Source organism: Spinacia oleracea, chromosome 5 (assembly GCF_020520425.1).
Source record: "Spinacia oleracea cultivar Varoflay chromosome 5, BTI_SOV_V1, whole genome shotgun sequence".
Taxonomy (NCBI): Eukaryota; Viridiplantae; Streptophyta; class Magnoliopsida; order Caryophyllales; family Amaranthaceae; genus Spinacia; species Spinacia oleracea.
Window position 1 is genome coordinate 1,557,056 of NC_079491.1, and position 22,815 is coordinate 1,579,870.

The window sequence follows — 22,815 nt, forward strand, 5'->3', positions numbered from 1 at the left end:
ATAGTATAATAAACCAGTAAGTCATTTTTTGTAAAGTAAGAGTTTAATAAATAAAAATTTTAAAAAATAAATTTACAAATTAGCTAATCATTGGAGCAAAAAGTAGCTAGAAATGGTGTAGCTTATAAAAGATGACGTGGCATGTCAAGCTAGCTAATCAACAAATTAACCCACCATTGGAGTTGCTCTAAGTACAACTTAATAATTAAATTAGCTTGAATTATATTTTTAGTAACAATTACGGAGTACGATTTTAAAATATTTAATATAGAGTAAATTTTAAGAAGTGATCCCCCTTTATTTATTACATCTAAATACAAATACTCAGTATTTTTTTGTGGTTGGCATTAAAAATCAAAATTATTAACTAATTCATTACCACCTTATAAATTAATGTAGCATTTAAATAAACTAATTCTTCAAAAAAATTAATAAAACCGTGTGTTATACGGGTGCTAAGGCTCTGTTCTATTCGACTTATTTTTTCTGAATTTATATTATTTGAACTTAACTGAACTGTTTTGAACTTTTCAAATGTAAAATTTATTTTATCTGCAAAAATGTATTTAATGTGAAATAAATTTATTTGTGTGTGAAAATGTTTAGAAAAAAAAAATTAATTTTTTCTGATCCTATCTTAATTTATTTTATATGAAATAAATTAAAAATGAACAAAATAAATTGGACCATAAATTAGACATTTCTGATCATCTTAGGCCTCCATCACCCTCGAAGTTTGGAATTGGAGGGTAAAAGTTCAGGCAAACCAAATAAGAAAAAAAAAAGGAAAAAGAAAAAGGAAATGTAAGCTTCTTCTCTATTTCACCATAATTAAAAGTAGTTGAAGAAGTTCCTCGTGAAGTAGTTTAATCTCAGACACTCAAAAAAAATCATCTAGCAATGGTTTCTGTATACACTTGGTGCCGCTACATCGCCCACAAACTTGAATACTCCATGGCTGTCAGCTGGAAGGTGCCTCTTCTTTCCATTACTTTCATCCAATTTCAGTCTTGCATTATGAATTTTTCGTGTTTTTTGTGATTTGATTGTGTAATATGTGAGTAATTAGTTAATGGGGGTGAATTCATTTTCGGTGGGTTTTGCTAATTAGTTCTTGTTGGTGAATTGAACTTTGGGTTTGAATCTGAAATGATTAGTTTCTTTAATTGGGTGTGCTTTTCTTTGGGTTATTTCGAAATTCTTGCTAATTTATCGACGGGTTTTGGGTTGATTTTTTTAGGGTTTAAGGTTTAGGGTTTATCATTTCTTTGTTTTGAGGTTAACGGTGCGATCTTTTGGCATTACTCTCTTTGTATTAGTTGAATCGGCATGTAAAATTGTCCAGGCAGCAATTCTTCCTGAATAATGAAGTATGACAATGATTTCATTATGACAAGTAATTAAGGGGGTAAAGAATGAAAGTGAAGTTGTCTTGATGTTTCCCAATGAAATAAATTGCGAAATTCAGTACTAGGAGAGTAGGAGTTGCTTTGGCTTAATGAACAGTCTGCAGGATCATTCTGATTGTGTACATTTAATCTGCTTTTGGACAATTTGGTTTGTATCATTGTATGTGCATTACACTTTTTCGTAATTACATCAGTTCAACCTGCGTGTGTATGTGTGTGCGCGTGTTCTTGGGGAAGGGGAACTGGGATTTTGTACCATTTTACTGTTTATCTTTTGGGGTGCAAATTTGCAATGATGTTTTGATAATTAGGACAGTGGATCATTAGTTGGCACAATTGTTTCCATGTTGTGTCTCAGAAAATAAGATGACGATTTACAAGGGGATATAAAAACTATCTTTTGTCCATAACAAGTTGTATTTACCTAATTCACTAATTTTGAGATTGGGCACGGGTTCACATTTCGCTACCTAAAATGCATCAGTTTCATGTTACAATTCACCTTTCTGGGTTGGCAGAGGATTAGGGAATTAGGTAATTCTAATTACAACATTTTAAGTTGGGCTGCATCATCTTTTCAAGAAGAAGTTTCTATATCTTTATGAATAATATGAAATCTAGGCTGATGGTTTGTGGTTGTATCATGCTTCTACTTATTTGGCACATTCCTTTTTAGCAAGGTTTTGTTTACATGAAAACAGCCTCCTACTGTATGCTACTGACCTACAGTTTGTTCAGGGATTAACTTGTATACATCTTGACCTTTTAATGTGCCAACTCTAGTGAACAGGAGTCAGAAGGATTCCTGTTGGGTTTTCATTGTCGTGGAGATTCTTTGCCTTTTGTAAAAACTGCAATTTTCATGTTATACAATCTTTTTCATTTACCATTTATGTGTCGATGTTATCAGTCTCCTAGGGCGCATCTTTTCTGATTGGGATGTTTAATGTGTTTTGAAGCACTATAAAGGGGGACGGATAACTGAAGGTCAAATTGGAGACACTGTCTGGAAAAACCTATTTCAGGGCAAAGTAACCTTTTTACATTGGAATAAAGGACAAGAGATGGCTCCTACGATTGGGTCCGAAGGTGGAACTCTCTTAGTTAGAAAAATACCAGTTCCAGGCCCAAGGTAATTCAGGATTGCCTATTTTTATTGTTCTTCATTCTATCTAGTGTTCATCAATTTCACACCTTTGTTCTTCATTCTATCGGATTGGCATTGTTGAGTTCCTACGTGAACGTTGGATGTCTCATGTTTCTCATCTTTCATGGAGGCTAGTGGGGAGCGGGGGGGGGGGGGGGGGGGGGGGGGGGGGGGATGGGGGATGATGGTGTTCTTTGCTTTACATTTTTTTAGAAGGCACCGTTAATTATTGGTTGTCAGTGTATACATATTGTAATTTTAATGTTAGCTGGAGGTGAAACTGGGTGAAGTTAGTCGCATCCTATGAAATGGTGATTTTTACAAATTTCTCCATCCTTTTCAACTTTATACTTCTAAGTGAGCCATGGACTCCCTCAAAAAAAAAAAAAAAAAGTGAGCCATGGACAGTAAGAAGAAATGTCAAGAGTGGAATGAAAAATCGATGGTATATATATTAGAGAGAAAAGTAGTAAGAAATGTCAAGAGTGGAGTTAAAAATCGTTTGTATGTGAATATTGGGTTGATGCGATGGAGACAGAAAGTAAGTTTAACTTAAAAAAAGAAATGGGAAGCTATTTTTAGGGACATCCCCATACGGAAAGTGGGAAATTAGATATGAGATGGTGGGAGTGTTAAATAATTAAAGTTCTAGTATATTTTGTATGTAAATATTCACCTAAGATGTTATGTCCTGTACTCCTGTGCATTAAGGTAATCTGCCAATTTAGCTGAAGTGGAAAGATAAAAACGCTGCACTGGTCATTAACCTTGGTTCGTTGCAACTATATATCCTTATTTTTTATGATGTTTTCTTTGTGGTATTGGAGCTTGTCGTTATTTCTAATTGGCTGGGTTTAATCTGGTAATGTGAAGGGGGCTGAAGGACTGTGTTGCAGAAATTTGGAATTTATAGGTCTATGTTTTTTATGGTTTACATGGAAAGGAAGTAGTGGGCGTATGTTTGTAGACAAAGCCTTGTCAGTTGTTGTGACTTGAGTCTCTTTAAGCGCTCAGTTTTCAGGTCATAGACTTATAGCTAAAGCCAAGATATCTATCATGAATAGAACTCATTGATAACGTAGTCTTAGGCTATAGATAGTTTTATGTGTGAGGTTACTAGTGTTTTTGTCCATGGCTCTTTTGTAATGGTTATCCGGTTGTGAGATATCTGAATCCTGAAGGTATGGTTTATTTTGTCCCCAGAACTTCTCTTGAATAAGCTAAGGTTGACTTCTCTTGGTATTAATTTGATACTTCTATTATTCTGTATGACTTAACCCCCTTCCTCCATAAACGAGAGCGCATACACACACACACGCCACACAAACTCACATGTATATGTCCTTTAGTGAGGCGATTGAACGAACAAAAAGCGGGGGGGGGGGGGGGGGGGGGAGGCAAAACACAAACTCTTTCGATGTGTAGCCCGGGATCTTGTAAGAGACCGTAACAGTCTCTCTTTCGTAATTAGGTTCTTCCCCGATTATCAGCCTATCCTATCGCCAGTCAGGAATTTGGGATGGAATGGTTTGGTAACTGATTATCTTGAATAAGAAGCCATAATGATGTTGGTTGAGATAAATCTGGGATTTGGACTTTTCTGCTTCAGCTCTTATGGCGCTGGTTTAGGTCAAGAAAACCTTTTCAGTCTTTAGCTTAGACATGTTCGAAGATGGTTTCTACTGTTTCTCCGCAATCCGCACCTAGTTTTGCTGAAATTTTTTGTGCGGTCAATTCGTTGCTCCCTCTGGGAAATGCTTTTTATTTCAAAGTGTAGTTTAGTTCTGTCTACTCTAGCAACTGTTTTGTTACCTGACTTAGTTGATTGAGTGATCCATTCTCAAGAAACTGGATGATGAATCACAAATGGTTTGTGCCTCTCTTCGCTTGAGAGTTACTAGTTTACTATTCTCTTCACGTGAAGTTATTGCATTATCCTACATTTATGTCAATTGGACACGGTCACACGAGTACGGCTGTCAGATATGACTCCTATGGGTATACATTTGATTGTCCAACTCAACATGGCTAAAAACTCAAGAGGACACTGTTATAAATTTGAACACGTGTGGGGATAAGGAATTCTGTATTCTGTGTTATAGTATCAAGAATAATTTTAAATAAATGAGGTTGATTATATTAAGAAGTATAAGGTGTAGAGCCAATTACTTGTCTAATAAGCAGATATTACCCTCATAACCTTATCTAGCCCAAAACCATGTATTCCAAAATCTGAGCTGTCTGAAAGAAGTTTGATCTGTGTAAGTAAATCGACCTATCCAATGCTCTCTTCTCTGCCCCCTCTTCCGTCTTATGGTTTATGAGGACATGAATTGTTTGATCGCAAGGTCAAGTATTGGGTACGGATTCTTTCATGTATCCTTAAATGTGTCTTGCCATCACAGGTGTGGCAGCAAGAAGTATTTTTATGTATCTCTTGCAAAAGCCTAATTTAAGCAAAGATGTTTGTGTGTGACTGTATCTTTGCATAGATTTTGTCAGCCTGGAAGTATTTTTTTTTATGTATCTCTTGCAAAAGCCTAATTTAAGCAAAGATGTTTGTGTGTGACTGTATCTTTGCATGAATTCTGTCAGCCTGTAAGCAGATGTGTCCTTTCAATTTTTTGTTAGTTCTTAAAATGTTTAAATTCCTTTTGCCCTAGTTTGATTATACTTCGCATATATTTGTCATGGTAGGTAGAAGTGGATGCACTATCTTCTTTCCCCCTTTTTTAGTTCTTATCATGGAAAGATATGTAATGTACTGTGTTGCTGCATAATTTTCTTGTTATATTTCCGTTTTGTCTGGCAAGGAAAAGGAGAACAGATAACTCTACATTTCTTTGCAAATGTTGCTTTCTATTTCAAATTCTTAAATGTGTGTATATTACCATGGCAGTCGTGTTTTCATTGGAGATATAGTGGTCTTGAAAGACCCTGAAAGCCCAAATGACTATCTAGTCAGAAGACTTGCTGCCACGGAAGGATATGAAATGGTCTCGAAGGATGAAAAAGAGGAGCCTTTTATTCTAGACAAGAACGAATGCTGGGTTCTTGCTGACAATGAAGCTTTGAAGCCAAAGGTACTGTCATTTGCCATTTCTTCATAACAAAATTTGTTGCTTTGCTCAAATACTTGCATTAGCTTTTAGCAGAACTGAGTTCGAACTTTTTACGCGTACTATCTAACTGTTTCAAAATTCACACAGATAGCCAACTATCATTTGGTTAAATACACAATTGTAAGTTTGTAACGCCATTTGAAACACAAAATTTGACAGATTATTCCAGTAATCATTGCACAATTTGTTTACTGCCTGTGCTTGTTCGTCCTGAGTTTCTCCTTTCAATGGACTCCCTTCTTCCCATATTATAATTCAGACTTTTTTTTTTGGCACGGAGGGTAAGAATAGGGGTCAGAGAAAGAGAGAGAGAGAGAGTAAGAAGAGAGGGGGTGGGGGGTAGTGAATACAGTCTCTAATTACGAAAGGCAAGGTAAAGTTTATTCAAAGACAAGTGTGCAATTAATTTCTGACAGTTAGTATAGGATATTGTCCAATAATTAGAGTATGTAGGAAACGAATAATGATGTGGAAGCTTTCTCTTGGCCTTGTGGAAGTCAGGAGGGGCTTGAACCGGAGAGACTAGAGATTCTGGTGGTGCCTGCACTTCATTATTGGAAGGCTTCTCTATTTTTTTTATTATCATCCTTAATATTACCGTCTAGGGTCGGGCTTCGTGCTGAGCCCACAGGCCGTTGCCTGAACGGGACGCCCCACGCCAAGCCCCACTCTACATCGGGCCGGGCGGGTCAAATTTTTTAAAACAGGACCGAAGCCCGTGGGTCACCGTGCCGGACCTGGTCGGGCGGTCGTGCCAAAGCCTAATTTTACTAAAATTTGGCGTGCTTTGTCATTCCGTGCCTTGTCGTGCCTTTTCGAAAAAAACGCGCCATGGCCCACGACTTCATGCTCGTGCAGGACCGTGCTTACTTTTTTCATGCCGGTGCTGGGTCGGCCATTTTCGTGCGTATATGTTTACTTTTACTGCACGTTTGATCCATTTACCATATCTTCAGATGCTAAGCAGATTTCTGACGTTATATGATCCACTTTCTCCCACCCCATCCCAACCCCCTGAAGCAGGAAGCCAAGGACAGTCGAGCTTTTGGTCCAGTTAATATGTCAGACATTATTGGTAGAGTTATATATTGTTTGCGCAATGCTGTTGATCATGGTCCTGTGCAGAACAGGTAAGTAGTCTAAGCACATCAATTTGCTTCATTGTGTTTTGTTTAGGCTCCATTTGGTAGGGTGTAAAACGTTTCGTTTCCCCCTTTTGAATCATTCTACATTGTTTGGTTTGGCAATAAATCAATTTTCCATAACTTGCTCAAAGGTGGAAAAACCTTTTCCATTTGAAAGGGAGGGTAATCACTTTTCCATCTTCCCTCCTTACCTCCCTCTCCCCTTTTCCCCTCAATCTTCACCCATTTTCTTTTCTCTATTAATTTTCTTTCAAGTAACCAAACAAAGGAAACTAGTTTGGAGTTGTGTTTTCCCTTTTTTCACTGAAAACGTTTTACACCACACCAAACAGAGCCTTATTGTAAAATTACGCAACTACAACTACCTTGACAACTAACTTAGTGATCTTACTGTTAAAATCTTTTCTCTGCAGTAATTTCAGCATCAAGAAGGACTCACCAGTGTTAGAAGTTGAGCTCGATGTTGATGAGATGGCTAAGAATCACAAAACTTGAATTGAAATCAGCTAATGATGCGTCAGAGCTCGTTGTTGGACTGGGTTATGCATAATCCACCCGCCAACCCACCCGCCTGATCATTCACGTGACCCGTAAAATTAGAGCCTTTACTGAATTGGTTTATATGTTCCCTTCGTAACGATCATTTCTTTGTGGCGAAAATTTATTCATTTGTCAAAATTTTAGTAAAGGAGAGAAGAAACTAAAATAATGAAGAGATGATGCAGAGTTGCTGATGAGTTTGGCACAGTTGGTTATGGTACACCTGCTGTTTTCTTCTTGAAAAATTTGAGAATGCCAGTATCAGATTTTGGATCTAAGCTGTAATCTTTATAATAATGTTTTGAAAATTTAAACACAGGGACTAACCATTCAATTTTCTGAGCTGGCATATGTTTTTTCAAACTATATCAATATTTGTACTATATAGTTGAAGATTCTTATGTGCACTGAGCATTTAAGGGTATCTTATTGGCTTATTGCCGATTAGCGTTCTAGGTAAGTTCCACTATATAGTAAATTTCACGTGGGGAGTTTCACTTACCTATGTGGACCTAGGTAAGCAACTTCTTTTATTTTGTGAGAACTAAGATGTAAAACTTCCTATGTTTTAATACTGCAATTCTCCACTTCTTAGGCATTTATACTTCACAAGTTCACATGATTATCCAAAACCCTCCTGAACTCGTGAATTCTCCTATCGATGGATTAGCGAAATTTAACGACTCTCATTTATAATGTCAGTAAGCGGTAAGTTGATTATTTTAGGAGTTACAAGTATAAAATTAGGAGTTTATGGAGTATAAGTTATATGCGGATTTTTTCACACAGTAGTTGAGTGTCGAGGTTCTACATTTTGTGAAAACATTAATAACGGAGCAATGATAAAATTAAAAACATAACTTATCCTATATAGAAGTAATCACTAAATCAAACTATATACTTTTGTTGATTTCATTTCAATTAAATCTTCGTCACAAAGCCACTATATCGTGTCGTGCCGTGTCGTTAGTGGGGAAAGCTATCGTGACGTGTCGTGTCGTGCCGTGCCCGTCAGTGGGGAATAATTTAGATAGTTGAAGTAAAAGCAACTTCAACAATAAACGAAGTGGGAAATCTCAATTCTCAAGTGGATATTTGAGTCCACAAGAAAAAACCCCAAATAGCAAAACAAGTCGGATTACTTTCAGTGAAGCAGACCTCCTCCTCTGCGTATTACGGAGTATACAAATGCGAATAAACCGCCATTGAAAAACTCATTTGAAGGTCATGTCTCGAACCCTAAATATCATCTCCAACAACGTTCAAGGTACTTTCTTTAACCTAACAAGGACACATTTCTTCTCTGTGTGCCTGTTTTCAACTTCATTTGTTAATACTGTAAGCAATTTCACATTCTCCACTTGTAATTCTCTCTAAAATGTCCATGTTTGATAATTGAGCTTCAATTTTGAATTTTGATTGTTGTTTAGTGGCGGTTTTTCTTCCTTCTTCTATAAAAATAAAAAATAAAAAATAAAAAATAAAAAATTGTCCGTTTTTCTTCTGGGATAATTTGTCAATAGGTCAAGAATTTCGTTAATGGGGATGTGGGTTTTCATTTATCTGGTAATTTCTTTTGTGGGAAGGTGTTGTTTTTCGTAGGAAAGGGGTTATCTGTAGTGAATTTTGGTGTGTTTGGGAGTTTCAGGTATTGCCCGCCAAGTGTTTGTTGGAATGACATTGTTTAAATTAGGCTCTTTGGTACTTTTCTGGGATTATCATAGATTCATAGCAACCCAGAAAAAACCAGGTGCATTTTAGGGTGGCTCAATTAGTATTTTTATAGGCATGAGCTTCATATAGATGGTGAATGGAACAACCTTTAGGATACTACGCACTTCGCGGTGATTCTATGTTAGCTTAGATAATCATGTTGATGGAGGATATGAATCAATTGCACAAATTGAGCTTTTCGTGATGGTAGAAGTGGACTATTGGAGGTCCATAGCAGCAGTTCGAAGATGGGTGGTATGTGCAGGATTTTGATAAAATATTAGAGGAGACTTTTCAAGGTTAATTTAGAATATGCATTAAGTCTCAACCCTATCTATTATTAAGCCATGCAGGTTAAGTTTAAGCTTTCTCTTTGCAGCATAACACCTCCATAGATTGATTAGATTCCGCTGAGCTGTCACCTTAATTTATCACTAACTTCATGACCCCCTCTCTTATTACTGTTACATTGGTGCTGAATGTTGTGGGCGAAGGACAGACGTTATCTGCTTCATTTACCTTGTCATTGTTATGGATTGATGAGAAAGAGTAGGAATAAATTGCTTATTCATAGAGATCTTTGATTTTGGTGTTAACCAAGTTAAGAGGAAATTGGTGAAGAATTAAGACGAGTTATCAGTTATGCATCAAAGTTCTGTTCGCTCCTTTTTCCTCTCTTGGCCAGGGCAGGGGGTTGGGAACAGGTTGTTGGATTTATTTGGGACATAAGGAGGAAAAACCGGGGAAGCAGAAGTGAGGATTATAATTCCACTGAGATGAAAGAAGATGCAGGTGTACGCAGCTGAAAGCTGGCATTGTGTAAATGATGATTGTTGGATAGGGAAAAAAGCCAAAGGGAAAATTGCTAAAGATGTGTGGGTAGAACCAAGGATGGACATGATCTTGTTTTTTTTTTTTTTGTTTTGTAAGTCAATTGATTTAGATTGAATCATGAACTAAATTCTAGTCATACATATAGTAATCATGTTGGTGAAAACTGACAACTGGAAACTACTTTTTGTGGTTTTCATATTTTGGTTTTTAGTTTTGTGAAAAACAGAAAACTGAAAACAAAAAATGATAACAAACGGGCCCAAACCGGTTTAGAGCGTATAATCTGGTTCTTGACTATCAATTTTTGTCATATTGCTGTTATTTCTTTGCTTTAGGACTTTGTTCTGGTTTAAATTGTTGTGCAGAAGTGTCATATGTCATTATCTTTCTGTTCTTCATTTTGTAGGCTATGGACCGTCTGAGAGCACCTCTCTCCCGTGCTTGGGAGTTTCCAGAAGGGCAGTTAGTGTATCAACTTGTCTGCGAAGTGAATGTAAAACTGCTCAGGTGAAAATAATATCATCAAAATGTTCTTTGAAACACATGTCTTTTGTCTGCAAGGCAAGTACAGAGGGTCATAGAAGAAATCCAGACTTCCCTAGGCATAACAGGTCCGGATACTCCCGAAATAGAAACCGGTTGAACCAAGAGAAGGAAAGCTCTGACAACCTTGATGAATCCGAGTTCTTATCAACTCAAAACGGGCCATTACTTTCTCTTTCAAATAGCCCGAAATCCCATGCTACTGCTACTCCAGGACCAAGAGAACGGGAAATTGTAGAACTGTTTAGGAAGGTTCAGGCTCAACTTCGTCAAAGAACCGTTGTCAAAGAAGAGAAAAAGTTTGAAGCTTTGAAAGGGCAAAATAATAAAGAGAGTGAAACAGTTGATTCTCTGCTTAAGCTTTTGAGGAAGCATTCAGTTGAGCAAGGTAAAAGAAAAGTCAATGGTGGTGGTAATGAGTTCAGTTTTGATCATCCAAAACAGAGTGGACAACAATCCAATGTGGATAATAAGAGTAGTAAAAGCTTTTTCAATTCCAATAGTATTGTTAGGGAAGAGACTCAAGAAACCAATAACAAGCCTTCATTTACCCGTCCACCATCAGAATTCCGGCGTAGGTCTCCTGTTCCTAGGGTTAAATACGAGCCGATTGTCTCTCATTCTGATCTTGATGTAAAGACAAATGAGACACTCACTGAACCTGAACCTGAGCCCGAGACTGAATCCGACTATGATCTGGAGCCGGATATGGATCTGGAACCGGATATGGGTCTGGTGTCGGGTCTTGAGCTAGAACAAGAAGAAGAGGTAGAGTTGGAAACTGGTGCTGATTTGGTGGATGAACCTGAACCTACAGTTAGTAAGTTGTCAGAGGCTGTTGTTTTAGATGCTGATGTTTTAGATGCTGAACAAGATGAAGATGATGAGAAAGATGCAGAAAAGGAGTATACTGAACCCAAAGACTTGAGTTCTATGAAGCTAACGGAGTTGAGGGCGATTGCAAAAGCTCGAGGTATGAAAGGGTTCTCAAAGTTGAAGAAGTCTGAGCTTGTTGGGTTGCTCAGTGATGACTCCATGTAATCTTTGTTGAGATTTCTCCTTTTTGGAGTTGAATTTCAGTGTTTTCAGTTAGGTGAAATGAGTTGTTTTGTTTGTTTAGGAATAGGTGCTGATAAGTTTATTCCCCTTCCTCCTGTCAAAAATTTTGAATCTGGAAACCAGTCTGTTTATTGGTGGTATACTTGCTTTTTATGTTGGATTTTGGAAGGAAAATCAGGATTTGTGGATGGTTTTTGTATACTCCTTATGACCGTACTTTCTTGCTCTCTTTATGAAGTTATTGTCTTATCTGAACTTACCTAAACTTCACTTGGAAAATGAGTGTGTCTGAACTTATCCGAAGGCACAAAGCATTGTATAGTCTGGATCTGATCAACTATAATCCGGCTCGAAAAAGTGCGGGTTTGGGCAGCCTGAAATACGCATTTTTAGACAAAAGTCTGAGTCCGACCCGAAAAGCCCGTTTCATCCCGAAAAGCCAGCACCAAGTGACCAAACTCATAGATTTGGGCATGTTTTGTTTGTGTTAATGCCTAGTCCGACCCGAATTTTGATCACCTCTAGTGTAGTCTAGTTGTAAAGGATTGTATTTCAAAATCTCACAACATTCGAGTTGTGATATTAAAGTTCACTTATGACATTTTAAAGGTCTTAATCGCGTTCATGAAGTATAATACGAAGTAACAAATTCTTTTATACGAACGCATAGCCCAATGAAAAATAATCATATGTTTTACTTCGGATATGACAAGGGTTTTTCTGGACAACAAATTTTAAACCATGCTATTATTTGATCTCTCTAACAAAAATTTCCAAATACAACAATGTTTTGCCAGTAATCCGTCTAGTGAACATTTAAGTGACAGTAACATAATAATCCCGCATAATATTATCTGATTATATCCCAACCGTAAACAATCGATGACCCGATTTGACGGTCCTTGAAAGGAAAAAAAATTGGAGTTAGAAGGGGTAAATATGTAATTTACATCATTTAATACAAGTACAGTAGCAAATTATTCCGTATAAATACGGAGTATCAAATTATAAATACAGAGCAAATTGAACAAAAAGGAAAAAAGAAGTTGAAGCTCCCTCTTCGTTCGTGGCACTCTCTCTCTCCTTGCCAGATTTCTTGAATTGCAAGCTCAAATTATTCTCAGAATTTGCGTTTTCGAGGTATTAATTCAAGTTTATTCTCTATTAATTTTCAATAATTTCGATTTTTGATGACCAATTTATGTTGTGCTCTCGATTTTTTAATCTTTTTGTTGCCCTAAAATTAATTTTATCGATTAGTGTTCAATCATATGTTATCAATTTCATGTTTTACGCCCAATTATCATGGAAAAAACTCGCAAAAAGAAGAACAATAATCATATATTTTGATGATAATGTGGTGGCAGGCTACAGTAGAATTAGATTAGATTAAATATGGTGATTATTGTCATATTTTGGTCCGTTTAGACTAATCTTCTTGGCCGAGGTTGAATTAGGTATTTAGTTTTAACATAAAGCGGTCTAAAAGCTTGAGATTCTCAGAAGAATGGTTTATTTGTAATGTTACAGATCAAATAGAACAGTAAATGTATAGAGACTATAGAGTATAGACCATGTTTATTCGGGTGAAAAATCGGGGGTTGGATTGGTTGGTTGATTCTGTAGCCGTGAAAGTAATCAACCTATAAGAACACTTATCGTTCTGTTCGGTTTCCGTAGAATTATTTGAATTAAGCAACCTCTTAACTGTTAATTTCAATATACTTTTCTTGGATGTCTATGGGAGTTGAAACGGAATTTCAATATAGATAGCAAAACTCTTATTCATTATTTGTAGCTCGTTTATTCAACCTGATTGTGGAGTTATTGAATTTTTAAATTTTTTATTGGAATCATTAGTTATGCTGCTTGTGCAATGGAAGAATTAGATTAGATTAAATATGGTGGTTATTGTCAAATTTTGGTCCGTTTTAGACTAATTTTCTTGGCTGAGGTATTTAGTTTTAACCGAATGAGGTTAAAAAGCTTGGGAATCTCAGAATGGTTTATTTGCAATGTTACAGATCAAATAGTACAGTAGATGTATAGAGTTGCAATGTTACAGATCAAATAGTACAGCAGATGTATAGAGACTATAGAGTCTAGACCATGTTTATTCGGGTGAAAAACGGGGGTCGGATTGGTTGGTTGATTCTGCAGCCATGAAAGTAATCAACCTATAAGAACACTCTTCTCTGTTTGGTTTTCTGTAGAATAATTTGAATGAAACAACCTCTTAACTGTTAATTTCATTATACGTTTCTTGGATGTCTATGGGAGTTGAAACGGAATCTCAATGTAGATAGCAAAACTCTTATTGATTATTTGTAGCTCGTTTATTCAACCTGATTGTGGAGTTATTGAATCTTTATATTTTCGATTGGAATCATTAGTTGTGCTGCTTGTGCAATGGATCCTTCTATCATGAAGTTCCTTGAAGAGGATGAGGTATTTCTTCTTTCTCTTGCCAATAATTATTATTACACTTTGTGTTGTTAAATACTAACAATTTCCGATGTTGTTATTGGGGGGGATAAATGAATGTTAGGACGAATCGATGCATTCTGGGGCAGATGTTGAGGCTTTTACTGCTGCTCTAAACAGAGACATAGAAGGTGATTCATCCACTTCTCAGCCTCTTCATGCAGATATTTGTAAGTATTTCCCTCTTTGGTTATAATATAATGTTTCAGAATTTTTTAAATTAGAATGTATGGAAATTTGCAAGAAAGTATGTAGCCAGACATTTTTAATTTTTGACTTGTTTGGTAGTAGTTTATTGTAGAAAGTAATGGGAAGTGATCTCCATTTCTCCACAGTTTTCCATTATAAGGGCTGTAAAAGGAAAATAAGTATTTATGGACGTTAGAAACTATAAACTACATATGCTTTCTATCCTAGATGTCCCTTGTTCTTCGTGGTTTTCCTTGCTTCAGAGATTATATAATTACAAGATCTTTTCATATTTTCCGTTATACTGTTTTCATTTTTTCTCTTGAAACACCAATTTGCATTTATTTTCTTAAAATTATTTCTGAGTGTTTGATGTTTCTTCTTTTTGTCTTCATCAATTCTCACATTTATTTCCATCTGGTGAAACGACTGCAGCGTTTTCTCAAGAGAACAATCAAACTTCAAGTCAGATGTACTCGCAATGGCAGCCTTCTAGCCAAGATGAAAGCAGCGGCAACCAATCTCAGCAGCAAGGTTTACGAAGTCAAGAACAGCAATCATCTGAAGTGGAGATGAAGGAACATGGATCTAGTATGGAGATTCAGCAAGAAGTCAACGTCTCTCAGGCACCTGGTGGTCCTCATTCGCAGTTACATAGGTCTATGCAAGTTGATGTTCAGGGACACCCCATAGAACCTAAATCTGGAGATTTTTCCCAGCAATCAATGCCGACACAGTCGCAAATATCTGGAACAAGTCAAGCTCAGGCTCATGAACCAAGCAGAAATCTTAATTCAAGCAGTCAAACTCAGTTCTCAAACACACAGAGATTCAACAATCAGCCGGGTTCAGTGGCAGAGCAGGTTGGCACCTCCGCTAATCGGTCAAAGCAAATACCTTTTGGTAGTTTGCTTCCTATCATCTTACCAGAATTAGATAAGGATAAGGCCATGCAACTCCAAACTCTTTATGGAAAATTACGGGTTTGCTTCTACTCTCTGTCAATGAAATTTTGATTCTTTCCTGTACTATTGCAAGTACAGCAATGCTGTGAAAATTTGTTTCTTTTTTTGGATTAATAAGCTTTCATGGATGATTACTAGAGAAATGAGATACCCAAAGAAACATTTGTCAGGCTCATGAGAAGTTGTGTGGGGGACCAAATGCTGAGGTTAGCTGTGGTAAAAATGCAAGCAAAGGTATGTTGACTTTTGATTCTGCTTCCTCTTGCTAAAGAGGTAGTTAATACTCAGGGTGTGGAGGAGCTAATTTATTTTAAATGCAGAGTCAAAACCCCGGTCAGCAGCCACACCCGAGACCTCCTACTGGTACTGCAGCCCAATTCTCCGATCCTTATTCCTTTGGACAACTCCATCAAAAGAGCAATAGCACTCCTACCATGATACGAACTCCTGCTTCAGTCTTGCAACCGGTTAAAGATTCGGGACACCAAATGGTTGACAGCAAGCCTCTCAAATCAAGGGAGATAGAGCATCTGACGGATTCTCATGGAGTACAACCAAACCAAGCATCTGATCGTTCTGTAAATCCAATACAGGGGCTTTCAAAGCAACAGCAACAGCATTTGCACTTTCCACAGGGTTCCTTTCCCATGTATGGGGCCAGTAGTTATCACCCCTTCCCTGGCACAAATGTCAGTACACCCTCAACCATGGTTAAAGCTCAACCTAATGACCCCCAATTAAGGCAAGGTCAACTTCATCAAGGATTTGGTTCTTCTATTGGAGATGGTACAAGCCAGGCTATGAATGTTATGAGTACTCCTAAAGTTGAGAGGCAGAGTTCATCTAATGAACCCAAAAGACTTCCTGGTGTAACCATGGCCAACATGGCCACTCCTATAATGCCACATAATCCTGTGCCTTGGCAGGTAAGTAAAGAGCAAAACATCAATGCTTCACCGAACATGAGTTATGTGAAGCAGGAGCCCTCTGATCAGGCTCTTGAAAAACAACCAAAGCCCAAAATCTCTTCATCCCAGGGGCCTGCATATTCAGGCCCTGTACTGGTTGATCAAAGAGAATCACTTCCAGTTCCCTCGAATGCTGAGTTGTTGGAGAGAAACAATTCTGGAATCGCCCATTCATCTTCGTTGAGGAGTGCAACTGTAGCAACCCCAGGTTCTGTTTCATCCAACATGGATATTGATTCCCAGGTACTTTTGTCATGATTCTAGTGGTTGGTAGATGCCTCAGTAATTAGGTCTTGATTAGTTTATTTGGTAAATAATTGTGGTAGATGTATCATGATTGGTACTGATTTCCCCTTACTTGATGTGAGTTTATCTCGCCTAAGAACTACTCATTGCCTGTCCCAACTCCCAATTCCTCTTAAAAGTTAAAACAAGAGGGTTCCGGTACGTTTTGACAACCAGCATAAACTTTGTCACATCCATGAGCATGAGCCGAGATGATATTTATGTAGGGGTGTTCCCTATTCATCGACGCAGTGCCACTTCTTAGACCCAAACCCATGTGTATTGGTTATTCTAGAGTTGCTAGGTCATTGTCCCAATGTGGTCGCCCCAAATCAGAGAGGCAATCCAAATGAGCAGAGGCTCCTAGATTATAGGAAAGTTAGACTAAGAAAGAGTATGGAGACCGAGTTACACATATCATCTTAGGAACATTAGGTATCAAGCTAGCGAAGTGGGTAGAGATGTGAAGAGACTAAGTGGGTAGGAGAAAAAGCTAGAGTCATTAGGCCTCGGGGTTATAAGTGGTGGTATTTAACTTAAGAATAAGCACGGAGTTGGTATGTTTATTGAGGATCGGCTAGTAAACGATGTAGTTGAGGTCTACTGGAAGGGTGATTTCATTTGTGGTAGAGAGATTGTAGATGATGTTAGTGTCTTTTCGTGTTAAGTAGGTATGAGGAGTATGGGAGGATTCAGACGAGGAATACAATGTATCTCCCAAAAAGAGAAGAAACATACTACCTTCATCTCTAAATAGTTGCACCATTTTGACTTTTGACAATTCCCTTACCATATTTTGATCGTAATTTTCTACTAATAAATAAATAAAAAATATTATTATGTAAAATGTTATTATGTTTATCTTGATGTTATATTAAATATATCAACTTTTTATAATTTTACTAATACATCATTATAAATATTGATGGCAAAGTTATGCGTTGGCAAACGTAAAAGTCAAAATGGTGCAACTATTTTGAAAAGAAGGAAGCATTGAGATTGTAGATCTAATGGACACGTGGGTACAAGTCTCCATGGTTTTGAAAGTGTTCATCGCGGATTTGTTATGGACTAAGGAAAGAAGGGAGAGGGGCCATTTAGGGTTTTGTGTAGTCATATGACTTTATTTTGGTTAACACGCGGTTTAACAAGTGTGAACCCCAATGGTCACATTTCAAAGTGGGACAAATGCAACTCAAAGAGGCTTTTGTAGGAAGAACAGGTAAGGGTAATTACCTTCTAGTTTTCGATGTTTGCGTTAAATCAAGTCTAAGACGTAATAGATTAGAATGTCATCGGAGGATTAAATGGTGAAGTTTTAAGCTAATGTTAAGGTTGATCGATAGAATGGTGAAAGAAGCTAGTTGGGCTAAAGGTGGTCTCTAACTCTACTTAAAGATGAATGATATCAAAGGAGGTTTTGGGGGAATTTAAGGAGGTTTTGGTGAACAAAAGAGAATGCTTCTTGACCTCGAGAAAATTTAGAGATAAAGAAACTACCGACGGTAAAGGTAAGGATTTATATGAATAGCTAGGATAAGTTGGAAGAGACAAGTGATGATTGCAGACCTACCAAAGAATTTTTCATCATGCATCATTAAGGACAAATTGAATTTAAGTTTTGATGAGTTGTTTAATGGAAGTTAAGTGGGTGTTATTGGAGAGTGGAGACATCTCTATTGAGGATCAACTGGGTTTTATTGGGGAGGATAAGGATTCAAAAAATGAGGATAAGAATTTTTGTTTAGGATGATATCATTAAGGACAGATGAAATTAAAGTTTTAATGAGTTGTTTAATGGAAGTTAAGTCGGGGGGTTATCAGAGACTTCTCTATCGAGGATCATCCGGAAGGTAATGCGGAGGATTCAAAGAATGAAGGTTTAAACGATATTGAAGATAAAGAAAATGAAGAAATAGGTTGGGCTTGATGGTATTCCTATTGAGGTTTAGAGATGCCTATGGAAGGTTGATGTTGATTGGTTAATAAATCTATTCAACACGATTTGGAGGACGAACAAGATACGGCAATGTACTAATTTATAAGAACAAAGGAGATACACAACTTTAGATTCATACCATGAAAATGTTGAAGAAAGTGATGCACCATAGATTAAGGAATTATGCTAGCATTTGAGAGAATTAGTTTGGGTTCGGGTTTATGTCGTGATCATCCTTAGAATTCATCAATCTCGTGAGACAAATAATGGAGTATTATAAGGGGGGAAAAAGGATTTACACGTGGTATATTTGATTTTGAGAAGATGTATGACAAGATACCAAGATAGGTGCTATTGCAGAGAATGACGAAGAAGGGAATACCACTCAAGTATATTCACCTAGTCAATGATATGTATTGAGACGTGAAAGCAAAACTCGGGATTGCTGAGGAGTAACGTAGGGGTTTCTGTATTACGATTGGATGACACCAAGGATTTACTTAAAAAAAAATTCATGTCAGCAACAATTTTGGATGAAGTAATAACAACATTATCTAAGATGAGATGTTGTGGTGTTTGTTGTTTGAGACTGCTATTGTAACAGACAAATATTAAGTAAGTGAAGTCCCATTTTATTATTGGGAGGGGGCAGAGCAAGGATGTTGTGACAGTGGATCTTTGTCAGTGAATGTTTTAAGTATCTTGTATCAATTTTACTAAGGAATGAATTTACAGAGGTATGGAGATAATATTGCTCAATTTGTAACTCAAGAGTTAACTCCTAATATTAAGTTTAGGTCTCTCAAATAGAGCAGCAATTTGTTAGCTGTGCTATTGTATCGTGCTTCTTAGGTCAAAGGGAAAATTCTATTGGGTGACAACAATGTTTTTTTTTTTTTTATCATAATATGGAAGGATGAAGGGTATGGCCTGACTGTGAGGCTTGCACTGTTATTCACAGGGGACTTGGGAAGCATTCTCTGGATTGTAGTTTGCATAGTTTGAAGTGTTTGCACCGCAGTTCTGAACTGATGTGAATATGTGATTCTTTTCTCGCTGACAATAAGCTAGAAAAAAGTGATGTTAATCAAGTCAATGAGCTCTGCTTTTGGTTCCTATGCCAATTTGAGGGCTATTTTATTTCATTTCCTTAAGTCTATGTTTCTGTTAAACAATTATGCATTTCATACCTCTGATCTTGTCCCAATTAGTAATCATCCCTCCTCTCTATTGGCTTATGCTTGTTTGTAGTTATGTACTGTGTGACTGTGTCATATGTCCCTTGTTATTGACGATCTAACTAGTAGAGATTCTGCTTTATATAATTTTATGTATCTCAGCCTAGCCAAATGAGCGGGATTGGGAGCAATTCCAAGGCATCAGCTAAAAAGCCATCTGGTGGTCAGAAGAAGCCACTTGATGCACATGCTACTACTTCACCCCCTCTGCCAAGGTGAACTTAAGATTTGAGAGTGATTTTCGTAGCTCTGATTACATCTTAAGTCTATTATGATTGTTTAAAAACATTCTTGCCTTCATGACCTTGCAGTAAGAAGCAGAAAGTTTCCGGGGGATTTTCTGATCAAAGCATTGAACATCTTAATGATGTTACTGCCGTCAGTGGGGTTAATCTTCGGGTATGGTGTTTATCTCCATTTCTGCTTCGTTTTTCTGCTCCCAAAGTTGGATTTTGCCTGGAATCTCTCCACTGTTTATTCAAATTGTTATATGGTGTGATTTTATAGGAAGAGGAGGAGCAGTTATTTTCTGTTCCCAAGGATGATAGTAGAGTTTCAGAGGCGTCTCGTAAGGCTGTTCAAGAAGAAGAAGACAGACTACTTCTGCAAAAGTTTCCACTCAAGAAGAAGTTGGCACAAATAAGTTAATATTCGATTATCTTTTTTAGTTTTCTAACTGTTGGTTATTTAAGGGGTAAAGTTATATTATGTTTTTCTTTACTGTGTTCGACAGTGATGAAATGCGGATTAACGAACTTGAGCAATGATGTGGAGCGGTGCCTCTCATTAGTAAGATTTCAACTGCTTCATCCTTCTGTTTCTCCCATGCTTATACGGTTATACCTTTAAACGTTGCATCTTTAGTGTGTAGAGGAAAGAATGCGTGCGTTGATAAGCAGTCTGATCAGAGTTTCAAAACAGGTATTGTTTCTCTTTTCTTTCTACTGATTGAAATAACAATTTTTTTTATCTGCTTGCTGAGTTTAAAAAGAACTCATGATTTCAACAGAGGGCTGACTCTGAAAAGTCAAGGCACGCTACTGTTGTCACTTCCGATGTTCGTGAACAAATATTGGCGATTAACCGAAAAGCCAGAGAAGAATGGGATAAGAAACAAGCAGAAGTTGAGAAACTTCGTAAACAAAATGAAGTGTGTAATTTCACTGTGCTTGCTTTGAATATACGTTCTTTTTTGTTTTCCCCATGAGGTGATCATGTATTTTAGGATTTTTTGTCATTTAACACCTTTAATAAATCAGTTTTTGTAATTTAACACCTTAGTTAATTTTTATTATATATAAACACCTTAAAAAACAAAAAAATAGAAATCGACACCATTTAACGATTTTCGTTAGGGAAAACGTTGGTTTTAAGTCTATGCTATAGTTCCAAACAATAATAAGGAGTTGTCTACCATCAAATCATTCCTTGGTAACTATAGCATAGTTAAAAACCAACCTTTTTCCTAAGGGAAATCGTCAATTGGTGTCGATTTCTAATTTTTTTTGTTTTTTAAGGTGTTATTTCTATTTTTGTTTTTTGTTTTTTAAGGTATTAAATTACAAAAACTGGTTTTTTTAAGGTGTTAAATAACAAAAAATCCTGTATTTTATGATTGGGATTAATGCATTTATGTGTTCATAGCAGCCTGATGGCAGTGCTGTAGTTGATGCTGACAAGGAAAAAGATGAAGGACGTTCGAAATCACTGAAGGTATAATTATAACTGATTAAATTTTACGGAGTACATTATTCAACCATTGAAAAGTTATTATAGCAAGTCTCGCGTTATATTCTTGTGTACAGATGCCAGTGAACAAAGAGGAGGATGACAAAATGCGCACTACAGCAGCAAATGTAGCTGCCAGAGCTGCTGTTGGAGGGGATGACATGCTATCAAAATGGCAGCTTATGGCACAAACAGCTCGCCAAAAGCGTGAAGGTGGGCCCGACATTGCAACAACTAGTTCTCAGACGGGTAAAGATGTATCCAATAAGCAATCCACAACGTCTGTTGGGAATGTTCGGGAAACTCGAGGAACTGGAAAAAGGGATCTGTCAACTCCTGCTTCTGGTAATGAGTTTTAAATATATACTTATATTTGATTTCTTGATTGGAATGAGTTTGAAATATATATTTGATTTCTTGATTGGAATGAGTTCTACTTGTTACCTAAATAGTAGATCAACTTTATTAATAGAAAACGCCCTAATAGTGGACATGGAGTTCTTTGACCTTTCACTTGGTTCTCCTGAATGCCATATCCATTACCATCCCCATTTACTACCCCATGCCCAGCCTCAGAAGAAAAAGAAATATGTAGAAAAAAGTAAAGATTGCCATGGGCCTAAACAGGCCCGGCCCACGCCAAGCCCACTTTGCATCATGCCGGGCCGGACCGAAAAGTTCAAAACAGGCCCAGGCCCACAGACTGTTGTGCCGGGCCAGGCCATCGTGCCCTATACCTAATACTAAATTTAGTGTGTTTTGTCGTGCCGGGTCGAGTCGTGCCGTGCCGTGCCTTGTCGTGCTTTTTCCAAAACAATGCGGCCCAGGCTCGCCCCGAGACTTCGTGCTCATGACGGGTCATGCTTTTTTCGCCCCTGTGCCGGGCCGGGCCTCGGGTTGGCCCGCCCCACAACCATCTTTAGAAAAAAGGGTTGGGTTTTGGGAGAAGAAAAAAACTCGTTTGAACGTGTGAACCTTGTTTCTCATTGTAGGTGTTGCGAGACAAGGCGGCGGTGGAAGCCAAGTTACCGTGCCACCTCCCAGAGTAGTTCCTCGTATCTCCGTCAAGGATGTGATTGCTGTGCTGGAAAAAGAACCCCAGATGGCAAAATCCACTATAATATACCGACTTTACGACAAAATGCATGCCGATCCTGCATCTGAGTGAAAAGGGAAGGACATTATAAGCTTCATGGTATATTCTGTTGGAGCTTCAACCATGAAGTTTTATTCATACATTTCTGGTTTACTGGCTAATCACACTAATAATCATAGATAGTTAGTTATACGTACCTTTATTTTTCGGTATGCCCTTCAATTTCTTGTAAATCTGAAGTGTCTTTGCCCTTTGTTAGGGTATAATAGTAAGGGTAATCTGAAGTGTCTTTGCCCTTTGTTAGGGTTTGGTAGTTTTATAAAGTTTCTGAACTTTTTCTTGTACTTTTATAATCTGATCTAAATTGAAGATTCTGTTAACCTCGTGTTGATCTTCGAAGTCGTATTAAGT

General features: G+C 37.4%; 3 protein-coding genes across 5 annotated transcripts; all 3 read left to right on the forward strand.

The window, feature by feature from the left end:
- The first annotated feature begins 715 nt into the window (after positions 1 to 715).
- LOC110794309 (mitochondrial inner membrane protease subunit 2) lies at positions 716 to 7,770 on the forward strand. Of its 2 annotated transcripts, none has more exons than XM_021999259.2 (5): positions 716 to 972; positions 2,369 to 2,541; positions 5,456 to 5,639; positions 6,699 to 6,808; positions 7,237 to 7,770. In XM_021999259.2, the coding sequence occupies exons 1-5, from the start codon at positions 901 to 903 to the stop codon at positions 7,316 to 7,318; spliced, it is 621 nt and encodes a 206-aa protein (XP_021854951.1). In that variant the 5' UTR covers positions 716 to 900; the 3' UTR covers positions 7,319 to 7,770. The 2 variants fall into 2 exon arrangements, with proteins under 2 accessions (XP_021854951.1, XP_021854954.1); XM_021999262.2 differs by having other exon boundaries at positions 6,702 to 6,808.
- Positions 7,771 to 8,423: 653 nt separating this feature from the next.
- Positions 8,424 to 11,700, forward strand: LOC110794311 (rho-N domain-containing protein 1, chloroplastic). The gene is made up of 2 exons (XM_021999264.2): positions 8,424 to 8,630; positions 10,317 to 11,700. The coding sequence occupies exons 1-2, from the start codon at positions 8,591 to 8,593 to the stop codon at positions 11,492 to 11,494; spliced, it is 1,218 nt and encodes a 405-aa protein (XP_021854956.1). The 5' UTR covers positions 8,424 to 8,590; the 3' UTR covers positions 11,495 to 11,700.
- Positions 11,701 to 12,518: 818 nt separating this feature from the next.
- Positions 12,519 to 22,784, forward strand: LOC110794312 (transcription initiation factor TFIID subunit 4b). 2 transcript variants are annotated; one of them, XM_021999265.2, is made up of 15 exons: positions 12,519 to 12,652; positions 13,906 to 13,960; positions 14,061 to 14,166; positions 14,621 to 15,168; positions 15,289 to 15,384; positions 15,471 to 16,361; positions 19,683 to 19,795; positions 19,892 to 19,979; positions 20,088 to 20,223; positions 20,314 to 20,369; positions 20,445 to 20,501; positions 20,590 to 20,730; positions 21,225 to 21,293; positions 21,386 to 21,653; positions 22,301 to 22,784. In XM_021999265.2, exons 2-15 carry the CDS (start codon positions 13,922 to 13,924, stop codon positions 22,474 to 22,476), a joined length of 2,784 nt encoding a protein of 927 aa, XP_021854957.2. In that variant the 5' UTR covers positions 12,519 to 12,652; positions 13,906 to 13,921; the 3' UTR covers positions 22,477 to 22,784. The 2 variants fall into 2 exon arrangements, with proteins under 2 accessions (XP_021854957.2, XP_021854958.2); XM_021999266.2 differs by having other exon boundaries at positions 21,228 to 21,293.
- Positions 22,785 to 22,815: the final 31 nt, after the last annotated feature.